We start from the raw sequence: 13012 nt of genomic DNA, 5'->3' as shown, positions 1-13012 counted from the left end.
TATCTATCACATAATTGGCACGTTATCCAGTGAATTCGCCCGTGTAATATCATTAACTATGTCACTATAGCTGGAGCATTTTCCAATGGCTGTGCCAGTCAGAACGCCATTGTGCCCTCAGGTCCCTAGGGGTTAAGAGTAAAAATTTATGCAAACTCTGTTCCCCTTCTGCCAAGGATGTTCCTGACCAAATTTGGTTCAAATTCATTCATAACTTTATGACTAGTAGCGATTTAAAGGAGTAACCCTATTTCCCCTATTTGGCCCCGCCCCTCAGGCCCCTGGGGGTTCAGTGTAAAAATTTATACAAACTCTGTTCCCCTTCTGCCAAGGATGTTACTGACCGAATTTGGTTCAAATTCATTCATAACTTCATGACTAGTAGCGATTTAAAGGAGTAACCCTATTTCCCCTATTTGGCCCTGCCCCTCAGGCCCCTTGGGGTTCAGAGTAAAAATTTATACAAACTCTGTTCACCTTCTGCCAAGAATGTTCCTGACCAAATTTGGTTCAAATTCATTAATAACTTTATGACTAGTAGCGATTTAAAGGAGTAACCCTATTTCCCCTATTTGGCCCCGCCTCTCAGGTCCCTAGGGGTTCAGAGTAAAAATTTATACAAACTCTGTTCCCCTTCTGCCAAGGATGTTCCTGACCAAATTTGGTTCAAATTCATTCATAACTTTATGACTAGTAGCGATTTAAAGGAGTAACCCTATTTCCCTTATTTGGCCCCGCCCCTCAGGCCCCTGGGGGTTCAGAGTAAAAATTTATATACAAACTCTGTTCCCCTTCTGCCAAGGATGTTCCTGGCCAAATTTGGTTCAAATTCATTCATAACTTTATGACTAGTAGCGATTTAAAGGAGTAACCCTATTTCCCCTATTTGGCCCCGCCCCTCAGGCCCCTGGGGGTTCAGTGTAAAAATTTATACAAACTCTGTTCCCTTTCTGCCAAGGATGTTCCTGACTAAATTTGGTCCAAATTTATTCATAACTTTATGACTAGTAGCGATTTAAAAAAGTAACCCTATTAACCCTATTTGGCCCCGCCCCTCAGGCCCCTGGGGGTTCAGAGTAAAAATTTATACAAACTCTGTTCCCCTTCCCCCAAGGATGTTCCTGACCAAATTTTGTGAAAATCCATTCAATACTTTAGGACTAGTAGCAATTTAAAGAAAAAGTTGACGGACGACGGACGCCGGACGCCGGACGCTGCGCCATGGCATAAGCTTACCGGCCCTTCGGGCCAGGTGAGCTAAAAACAGTTGCTATTATTTAATTTCACCTTTATACTAATTCTAGATTTATTTTTGAAATGATTGATTTCCATAGCAATACAGCAGCATGAATGTAAATATATAGCAAAAAGCATACAGGTATTGCTACAGTAATACATGTCACCTACTGGCCCCGCTAGCTATTCCACTGTTATAACTTAAAATGATGGTACCCTTTGGTATTAATTTGGGAAAAATGAAGAAGTATATGATAAGGCAGTAACTGATTTTAATGTAACAGTACAAGAAATTTCAATGTAAAGCATTATGGCAAAGGAATTATATAAAATGAATAGTATTGATAAATTTTTAAAACAATAGTATTGATGACCTTGACCTTGGAACCATGAAACAGAAACTCATTCAAGATATTATGGTCCTTTACAATCAAGTATCTAAACTTTGATGAAAATCCCTCAAGGAATAAAGCTGCTGGAGTGCTGACATTGAATATTCTTTTAAAAAAAAAATAGCGACCTTAACCCAACAACCTAGAAACACAAACTTGTCCGAGATATTATGATCCTTTGTAATGTTGTGAAGTTTAATCAAAATCCCTCAAGGAATGAAGTCGCTAGAACACTGTCAAACTGTGTTGTGTTAGTACATATGTATGTACACAGACGGACAGAAATGACCCCCCCCCCCCCCACCCCCGCCAAAGGGGATTAATTATCTAAGCTTGTGACCTTGACAACTCACCCCTGTGCCATATTCAGGCTCTCCATACATATCTTCTGAGAGTGTTGCTTTGTAGTCATCTTTAGTGAGGTTCTGACTGGTCAGTTTGGAGTTACCTTGATACCACTCAACCTGATATTGGACATCTGCCCGTAACTGCTGGAAACGACAGACAAACATGGCCTTGTCCGAATCCTCCTCGATGTCGACAGTGAGAGTAGGAGCTACAGTTAAGCTAGGCAAACCTACAAATACACACCACACATACAAACCAATTCTAACACAGAAAACAGAATCTCAACTACATTGTAGTGTTTTTGGCTATGTGCCCTTCAACTTCAATTAGTAGCAAGAGAGTAGTAACAAGGCCAACTTAAATATTGTCTTGTTGTCAAACTTGAAGAAAAGAGCAATATTAACTCACAATAACTGTTGTAGAGACATGTTAAGTTTACCTCCACAATTAAATAAGTTGTTGAGCAATACCGAGTTTTAATGATAAAGTTTGAATCTGTTTTCTCACCTGTACAGAAAGATGTGTTTGAGTATTTCCATGGTTACAAAGACAAGGTATTTTTTATCTATCACATAATTGGCACGTTATCCAGTGAATTCGCCCGTGTAATATCATTATGTCACTATAGCTGGAGCATTTTCCAATGGCTGTGCCAGTCAGAACGCCATTGTGACGTCGTGATATGATGTCATTAATTAGGAATGGGTCAGAACTCCATTGTGACGTCGTGATATGATGTCATTAATTAGGAATGGGTCAGAACGCCATTGTGACGTCGTGATATGATGTCATTAATTAGGAATGGGTCAGAACTCCATTGTGACGTCGTGATATGATGTCATTAATTAGGAATGGGTCAGAACTCCATTGTGACGTCGTGATATGATGTCATTAATTAGGAATGGGTCAGAACTCCATTGTGACGTCGTGATATGATGTCATTAATTAGGAATGGGTCAGAACTCCATTGTGACGTCGTGATATGATGTCATTAATTCGGAATGGGTCAGAACTCCATTGTGACGTCGTGATATGATGTCATTAATTAGGAATGGGTCAGAACTCCATTGTGACGTCGTGATATGATGTCATTAATTCGGAATGGGTCAGAACTCCATTGTGACATCGTGATATGATGTCATTAATTAGGAATGGGTCAGAACTCCATTGTGACGTCGTGATATGATGTCATTAATTAGGAATGCTTGTCTCCCTTTGATTAAGACCTCCACATTTTGACTTTAAATTCTATCAAAATGAAAGTTTTCTGAGTTATGTGATAAAAGGTACCTTAAATATGTTTTTCGTTTTATATGAGATTTTATGAACCTGGTCTCGAAGTTTAAATTTTTGCTCATCAATGCTCACAAACACAAAACCTTAGTTTACTAAAATCTCATATGAAAGGAAAAGTTATCTAAGATCCCATCAAAGATCCCATATACCCGGTATATAAATACATAGATACTTGATTTATTGTACTTATTTAGACGGACGTCAAAAACTTCGATAAACCCAATTTATAGGGTAGGGTCTTCTCTCTTCTACCACTCACCTTCGATAGGATAGGCGTGGCTGCTACTAAACAGTGCCAGGCGAGGACTCATTCGGACTCGGGGAGTCGTCTCAAAAATTACCCATAAGTTATCCAAACGACTCCCTTATCTTCTTTCCCACTCTTTCCTTTTACTCCATACTGTACCCACTCTACTCAATTTCCTATCTGTTCTCGTCCGCTGAAAGGCCGTAAGGCCGTAATAGCGGACGTAAAACCCTTAAATAAATAAATAAATGAATTTATTATACTTACCTATGACAAAGTTTAGATATATCAGAACTTCCCTGGAAGCCAGGAGGATACTCCAGTACTCCAACTCCATTTCTGTAAACGTTCCTGTGGAGTGTGGAGCTCCAATGTACAGATTACATTCCACAGGATTCGGGACATTTCTGTAGAGGAAATCTGTAGTACTGGCTTTATTCTCATAGTCAACATACATATGGAGTCCGAACTGTTGGCTCCATGACAAATCAAAATGGTAGAGAGTGTCGACACTGACGAAGGTGGAAACCGTCCATTCCTTTGTACGGGTACTCACGGTGAAATAGACAAACCCGTTCCGATAAAACATGGCATAGCCGACAGATCCCGGCTCATCACCACAGCTTGTGTAGATGTACATGTTATCCCGAAGAGATCTAAGTCGCAAGGATAAACTTATGGTGATACCCAAGGTACACAGATCTGGATCCTTTAAGCAGTCATCAGTAGAAGGAATGTTGAAGAACTGATCTATTCCATTGAATTCTACTGCATTCCTACCGTTTTCATTAACATTTAACACCAGGCCTCCTTCCAAAGGAATTTTCCCTGCGTTTGTTATCAAATCCGTTTGTTCGATGTTCAGGAATATCAGGTCATACCAGGATATTGTAGACACTGTAAACAGAATTGTAGCAGTGAAAACAAGCTACGAAATAGGGTGACAAATACGCCCCTCTCCTTTGTGAAGATAAACTAGAGGTTTGTTACTCATGGAAGCCCCTGCTACAGCTTTGATGGAAATGGGGCTAAATGTTAAATAAGATCCAAAACATGCCAAAAGTGCTAAAAAAATGTATTTAGATGTTTCAATTCGTGATGTTGAATACCAAAAGAATATATCAGCTTTTTTCTACCACCAATAAATAATGTAATCGTATTCTTCACGCAGTAATGAATTTGAAAAATAAAAATAAAAAGTTTTCATGTCAAATAACAACTGTCTATTATCAGTGAATAAACAGCAAACTCTGCAAACGAATTAAACCAGATGGATTATAATACCACATGCTGCGGACTTTATGGGCCAGGTGACCACTTACCACTGATGATTGTCCAGTCTGAGGTGGACACGGCTACTCTGCATCCTAACGACGGGTTACCAGGGTTAACGTACCAGTTATCATAACACACCCCATCAATAACACACACGTCAGTCTGAAAACAGACTTACCATTAATACCAGGCATTTCTAACCCTATAGGTATAAACATGTACACATGATAGGAATGATGGTGTACACTTGATAGGAATGATGGTGTACACTTGATAGGAATGACGGTGTACACTTGATAGGAATGATGGTGTACACTTGATAGGAATGATGGTGTACACTTGATAGGAATGATGGTGTACACTTGATAGGAATGACGGTGTACACTTGATAGGAATGATGGTGTACACTTGATAGGAATGATGGTGTACACTTGATAGGAATGATGGTGTACACTTGATAGGAATGATGGTGTACACTTGATAGGAATGACGGTGTACACTTGATAGGAGTTATTGTCTATACTTCATAGGAAGAATTTTTTTGTGTCATTGAAATTTTGATAATTACATGAAGTTTTGACATATAACATATTTAAGAAAAAAACTATTACGCTTTGCCATTTTCCTGCTTTCTTTTTTTGCAGAATTAGAACCTCTTTAATTTATAGTTTATTTGGTATCATTAGATTTTGATCTGGTTGACCTTGAATGACTTTAGTGAGATAATCTGATAATTTGATGCTACAGTTTCCTTACCCTGGGGAGACATCCAACACTTGTACAGCTAAGACAGAAACCATTGTAGATAAAGTAGACATTAGCCTCACTCTGGACGACCCCGTTATTGCTGACGGAGATATTGTAAATACCATCACCAGGTAACAAACACTCAACAGTTTCAGAATTGAAATATACCGCCACAGACCATCCTTCACTTTCCACGATTGACAAGTTCATCTGGGGGAAAAATAATAATGAAACATTTCTTTAGCATTACTTGGTAATTACAGCTAAGAAATCAGAATATAATGTGTCCCCCAAACTTTGTTATATAATCTGGATTCAGGAGATTTTGCGCTTGTCACTTGTTGAGGTATCACTTGGTCCAACATAGGTCCTCATTCTTTAAAATTAACTCCAGAAAATTCTTTTAACAGACATTTCCCCTATTTATTATACAGTAATTGCACCAGTTGTTTCAATTAAGGGTTGAAATTAAGAAATAAAAAAAAAAGAAGAAAAATCGGTGATAATATTCTCAATTTCAAAAATATGTTTATTTTGATTTGTTATTACTCCCCACTATTTTTCTAGATTTAGATTATTTCTGTTTTTTAATTATTACAAATGAGACCCCGATTACTTTCAGCCAAGATGTTGTTGTACTTACAGATAAAGTTTGGTAACGGCAAGTCAACTTCACAGTATCTGCAAAATAGTCTCCGAAAATCCGGAGGGTTTGACAGGAGCGGGAAACCTGGCTATCACAGAAGAAACCTCCATCAAAGGAGAAAATATCCGGAGCTCTATTGATGTTGACTTCACAAGAATCTCCAAGCCAGCCATCGTCACATACACACAAACCTGTTGTAAAGTCAATCAAGCAATACTGAAACATCTGGTGAAATCTAAATGAATTTTAAAGGTTTTTGATAGTAAAATGTGATCACATTCCTATTTTGAAATAACTTTTGGATAAAAAGTTACAGGATTCTTAAAATAAAAAGTGTCTAATTTCTTCTCTTTTTTTTTTAAAAATTCCTATTGACAGGTAAAATTCATACTCAGCTATAAAAATTATCTTAAATAATATTTCCTAAATTTATAAAACAATCTGTCACGGCAAGAAATACTCAGTCAGATATTAAACAGAAGATTTCCTGACAAGATTAAAACATTGAAATATACAAATAGCAATAGCTCTTCCAATTATTACCTGGGAAATCTTTATTGCATTGATGCATCGAGACGTGCTTTTTTTTTTTATCTCAACATATTGTAATTGGTTTATGTAATCAGTTACTTTTTATAGAGTAAACAATGTAGAGGTACATTTTTTAATAACCTCTCATGACCTTGGCTGACCTTAGTCATGACCTCACCTTCAGAGCATTTTCCATTATCGTTACATTCGTCAGGACAAATAGCGCCAGTGACCACTGGGTCGGGGATAGCTTCTCCGTCGGCGATTACCCATAAATCCACGTTTACCTCCACGGTTACAAAGCACTGTAGGAGAAGATTGTCCAGTCCTTCACTGGCCCAACTGATGTCATCTGTAAACTGAAGTTTAATATTCGAGCATGAAACAGGTCACCTTACTAGCTCAGACTAATACAGCCAGATGTCAACTGTAAACTAAGGATTAACACTGGAGCATTAAACATTATTTTTGGTAGTACAATGTATCATCAATATTATATATGGTTTCTTATCCTTCATTCTGTTGTTATGTAAAAGTGGAGAGTATAGGTCACCTTACTAGCTCAGACTAGTGGGAATTTCCCTTTAGTCTAGTGGTAGGATGTGTAGAGTATAAGGTCACCTTACTAGCTCAGACTAGAGGGAATTTCCCTCTAGCCTAGTGGTAGGATGTGTAGAGTATAAGGTCACCTTACTAGCTCAGACTAGTGGGAATTTCCCTCTAGCCTAGTGGTAGGATGTGTAGAGTATAAGGTCACCTTACTAGCTCAGACTAGAGGGAATTTCCCTCTAGCCTAGTGGTAGGATGTGTAGAGTATAAGGTCACCTTACTAGCTCAGACTAGTGGGAATTTCCCTCTAGCCTAGTGGTAGGATGTGTAGAGTATAAGGTCACCTTATTAGCTTAGACTAGTGGGAATTTCCCTTTAGCCTAGTGGCAGGATGTGTAGAGTATAAGGTCACCTTACTAGCTCAGACTAGAGGGAATTTCCCTTTAGCCTAGTGGCAGGATGTGTAGAGTATAAGGTCACCTTACTAGCTCAGACTAGAGGGAATTTTCCTTTAGCCTAGTGGTAGGATGTGAGGAGTATCGGTCACCTTACTAGCTCAGACTAGAGGGAATTTCCCTTTAGCCTATTGGTAGGATGTGAGGAGTATCGGTCACCTTACTAGCTCAGACTAGTGGGAATTTCCCTCTGGCCTAGTGGCAGGATGTGAGAAGTATCAGTCACCTTACTAGCTCAGACTAGATGGAATTTCCCTTTAGCCTAGTGGTAGGATGTGAGGAGTATCGGTCACCTTACTAGCTCAGACTAGAGGGAATTTCCCTCTAGCCTAGTGGTAGGATGTGTAAAGTATAAGGTCACCTTACTGGCTCAGACTAGAGGGAATTTCCCTTTAGCCTAGCGGTAGGATATGTAGGGTATAAGGTCACCTTACTAGCTCAGACTAGAGGGAAATTCCCTTTAGTCTAGTGGTAGGATGTGTAGAGTATAAGGTCACCTTACTAGCTCAGACTAGTGGGAATTTCCCTCTAGCCTAGTGGCAGGATGTGAGGAGTATCAGTCACCTTACTAGCTCAGACTAGAGGGAATTTCCCTTTAGCCTAGTGGTAGGATGTGAGAAGTATCAGTCACCTTACTAGCTCAGACTAGAGGGAAATTCACTTTAGCGTAGTGGTAGGATGTTTGCCTTGAGACCGAAAGGTCACTAGTTCGGGGTCAGGCTATTTTTCATTATTCCTTCCTATTATAACTATAATAAGTTTGTTAGGATGATCAACAGGAATCAGGATAAAGATACCTACTTTAATGTCATCTACGCAGGCTTCTGTGATGGGGCTGAGGGAAAGGCCGGGGACATTGAGGCAGTTACTGCCCGACTGTGGCCCCGACATATACCGTAGACATATTTCTGTGGCCATCTCCAGAGTAATGTTACTTGGTGTTGGCCATGTGAAATCCTAATAAAGTACAAACATTCAATATCATCATGTTAACATAGAATGAACAAATGGTTAAATCGGAGTTGATGATTCAAAGAAAAGAATTTTTTTATCTAAATGCATTCAAAATATTTTATGTTCAATAATTCTTATTTCTATCATTCATAAAATCATAAAGGTCTTAAATCAAACACACATAATGACACTAAAACTACTTTTTTATGTTTTATTTTCAATTTAAAAGTTCTGTGAATCATTTACATATGTGATATAGGCATAGAACTAAGACTAATACAACATCTTCATATTTTTCTTGATTATTTATGGGTATGTGACACATGTCTAATTCCTATTGTCTATGTGACACGTGTCTAATTCCTATTGTCTATGTGACAAATGTCTAATGTCTATTATTATACCTCAGACTTGTATCACAGCTTCTGATTAGTGAAAACCATGTCACGTGATTAAAAACATTCGTTATGTCAACCACAACTTTCCAAATAATTCATTATTGACTTGCTGTCGCTTTCGAAACATCATGTCACCCTCTGAATATCATAATGTCACCCTCTTGTGAGCCCTCCAAAATCGTTATGTCACCCTCTCGTGAGCCCCAACTTGGAACTCTCTTCCGTAACGTCTTCAAAAGTAGTCGAATCAGAGAAGTTCCGAGTATTCTGCTTGACAACAACAATGGCTGCCGGCGGACGCTATCGTCTGCCAACAGAGGAGGAATTGGCAAAATTATTGCAAGAAAAGGATTCTAAAAACACCAAAAGGGTCATCAATGTGGCCGTGGATTCCTTTAGACATTTCCTATCTGCAACAGGTAGGCCTAGACCAAGGATTGTGAAAACTTCGACGTCCATGTACATTGAAAGTTCAACTGGGAGAATTTTATGCCGGGTCCAGAAAGACGATGGCGTACCTCTTAAAAACTTTTCTTAAAAACTGTTGATAGTAATAAATAAACTTATTGATACCAAAATTAATTCACTTATGTTTTTTTCGGTATAATAAAACAATTACTGCCCTTGTTCCGAGTTGACATGAATATTTGCCCACCCTTGAGGTGTCATGTCACCCTCGGGCTACGCCCTCGGGTGATATGACACCTCTCGGGTGGTCAAATATTCATGTCAACTCGGAACAAGGGCAATAATTGTATATTGTGTATGTGAGACATGTCTAATTCCTATCGTCTATGTGACACGTGTCTAATGTCTATTGTTTATGTGACACATGTCTTATGTCTATTGTGTATGTGAGACATGTCTAATACATATTGTCTATGTGACGTGTCTAATGTCTATTGTTTATGTGACACATGTCTAATTCCTATTGTCTATGTGACACGTGTCTATTTCCTATGGTCTATGTGACACGTGTCTAATTCCTATTGTCTATGTGACAGGTCGTGCCTAATTCCTATTGTCGATGTGACACGTGTCTAATTCCTATTGTGTATGTGACACATGTCTAATTCCTATTGTGTATGTGACACATGTCTAATTCCTATTGTGTATGTGACACATGTCTAATTCCTATTGTGTATGTGACACATGTCTAATTCCTATTGTGTATGTGACACATGTCTAATTCCTATTGTCTATGTGACACGTGTCTAATTCCTATTGTCTATGTGACACGTGTCTAATTCCTATTGTCTATGTGACACATGTCTAATTCCTATTGTCTATGTGACACGTGTCTAATTCCTATTGTCTATGTGACACATGTCTAATTCCTATTGTGTATGTGACACGTGTCTAATTCCTATTGTCTATGTGACACGGGTCTAATTCCTATTGTCTATGTGACACATGTCTCATTCCTATTGTCTATGTGACACGTGTCTAATTCCTATTGTCTATGTGACATGTGTCTATTTCCTATTGTCTATGTGACACGTGTCTAATTCCTATTGTGTATGTGACACATGTCTAATTCCTATTGTCTATGTGACATGTGTCTATTTCCTATTGTCTATGTGACACGTGTCTAATTCCTATTGTCTATGTGACACATGTCTAATTCCTATTGTGTATGTGACACGTGTCTAATTCCTATTGTCTATGTGACACGGGTCTAATTCCTATTGTCTATGTGACACATGTCTAATTCCTATTGTCTATGTGACACATGTCTAATTCCTATTGTCTATATGTGACACGTGTCTAATTCCTATTGTGTATGTGACACGTGTCTAATTCCTATTGTCTATGTGACACTTGTCTTATTCCTATTGTGTATGTGACACATGTCTATTTCCTATTGTCTATGTGACATGTGTCTTATTCCTATTGTCTATGTGACACATGTCTAATTCCTATTGTCTATGTGACACATGTCTATTTCCTATTGTCTATGTGACATGTGTCTTATTCCTATTGTCTATGTGACACATGTCTATTTCCTATTGTCTATATGTGACACGTGTCTAATTCCTATTGTGTATGTGACACATGTCTAATTCCTATTGTGTATGTGACACATGTCTAATTCCTATTGTCTATGTGACACATGTCTAATTCCTATTGTGTATGTGACACATGTCTAATTCCTATTGTGTATGTGACACATGTCTAATTCCTATTGTGTATGTGACACATGTCTAATTCCTATTGTCTATGTGACACATGTCTAATTCCTATTGTCTATGTGACACGTGTCTAATTCCTATTGTCTATGTGACACGTGTCTAATTCCTATTGTCTATGTGACACGTGTCTAATTCCTATTGTCTATGTGACATGTGTCTAATTCCTATTGTCTATGTGACATGTGTCTAATTCCTATTGTCTATGTGACACGTGTCTAATTCCTATTGTCTATGTGACACGTGTCTAATTCCTATTGTCTATGTGACATATGTCTAATTCCTATCGTCTATGTGACACGTGTCTAATGTCTGTTGTTTATGTGACATATGTCTAATTCCTATTGTCTATGTGACACATGTCTAATTCCTATTGTCTATGTGACACATGTCTAATTCCTATTGTCTATGTGACACATGTCTAATTCCTATTGTCTATGTGACACGTGTCTATTTCCTATTGTCTATGTGACACATGTCTAATACCTATTGTCTATGTGACATGTGTCTAATTCCTATTGTCTATGTGACATATGTCTAATGTCTATTGTCTATGTGACATATGTCTAATTCCTATCGTCTATGTGACACGTGTCTAATGTCTGTTGTTTATGTGACATATGTCTAATTCCTATTGTCTATGTGACACGTGTCTAATTCCTATTGACTATGTGACACGTGTCTATTTCCTATTGTGTATGTGACACGTGTCTATTTCCTATTGTGTATGTGACACGTGTCTATTGTCCCATACAACTCTGGTATTATTTTTCCTTCCCTACCTGATGAATGTAGTTTATATCAAACTCAAATTCCACGACAGGTTGTGATGAGAAACATTTGGCCACTGGACTCTCTGCCTTTCTGATCAGATCTTCTGTAATATCTTTTCTACCTTTAGAGACAAAATAATCCAAATGTCAATTTCACTGGTCCATTACTTCATGATGAGGTGAAAATTGATAACACCTGTTACGGAAATATTTTGGTTTCATGTTCATTGCACTTTCAACCAAAATATATGACAGATCAAGATGAATATATAAAAGTCTGAAAGAACTGCGCACATAAAGCTATGAATGCAACAAAGTCAATTTCATGTTGCAATATTGTCAGCACCGACAATTAACATACACCAACACTGACAATAGGAGGAAGCATATCATGTTCACCAGTATATTAGTCTATAACATCAATGTATAGATATATATATCTTCACCAGTATATTAGTCTATAATGTCAATGGTTAGATATATATATTCACTAGTATATTAGTCTATAATATCAATGTATAGATATATATATTCACCAGTATATTAGTCTATAACATCAATGGATAGATATATATATTCACCAGTATATTAGTCTATAATGTCAATGGTTAGATATATATATTCACCAGTATATTAGTCTATAATATCAATGTATAGATATATATATTCACCAGTATATTAGTCTATAACATCAATGGATAGATATATATATTCACCAGTATATTAGTCTATAACATCAATGGATAGATATATATATTCACCAGTATATTAGTGCGTAACATCAATGGATAGATATATATATTCACCAGTATATTAGTCTATAATGTCAATGGTTAGATATATATATTCACTAGTATATTAGTCTATAATGTCAATGGATAGATATATATATTCACTAGTATATTAGTGCGTAACATCAATGGATAGATATATATATTCACCAGTATATTAGTCTATAATGTCAATGGTTAGATAT

General features: G+C 37.5%; 1 protein-coding gene across 1 annotated transcript in view; it reads right to left on the bottom strand.

The window, feature by feature from the left end:
- The window catches only part of LOC117339040, a 107468-nt gene that overhangs the window by 62677 nt on the left and 31779 nt on the right, over positions 1 to 13012 (bottom strand). Inside the window, exons 29-36 of the mRNA XM_033900404.1 lie at positions 12046 to 12158; positions 8524 to 8679; positions 6897 to 7077; positions 6185 to 6378; positions 5551 to 5751; positions 4842 to 4956; positions 3787 to 4416; positions 1969 to 2205 (exon numbers count right to left, since the gene is read on the bottom strand). Of these exons, the coding sequence (XP_033756295.1) occupies positions 1969 to 2205; positions 3787 to 4416; positions 4842 to 4956; positions 5551 to 5751; positions 6185 to 6378; positions 6897 to 7077; positions 8524 to 8679; positions 12046 to 12158 (1827 nt within the window). The remainder of the gene's footprint in view (positions 1 to 1968; positions 2206 to 3786; positions 4417 to 4841; positions 4957 to 5550; positions 5752 to 6184; positions 6379 to 6896; positions 7078 to 8523; positions 8680 to 12045; positions 12159 to 13012) is intronic.

This window comes from Pecten maximus, chromosome 12, assembly GCF_902652985.1.
Source record: "Pecten maximus chromosome 12, xPecMax1.1, whole genome shotgun sequence".
Taxonomy (NCBI): domain Eukaryota; kingdom Metazoa; phylum Mollusca; class Bivalvia; order Pectinida; family Pectinidae; genus Pecten; species Pecten maximus.
The sequence above is the reverse complement of the archived record's forward strand: the minus strand, read 5'-3'. Positions and strand labels throughout refer to the sequence as shown.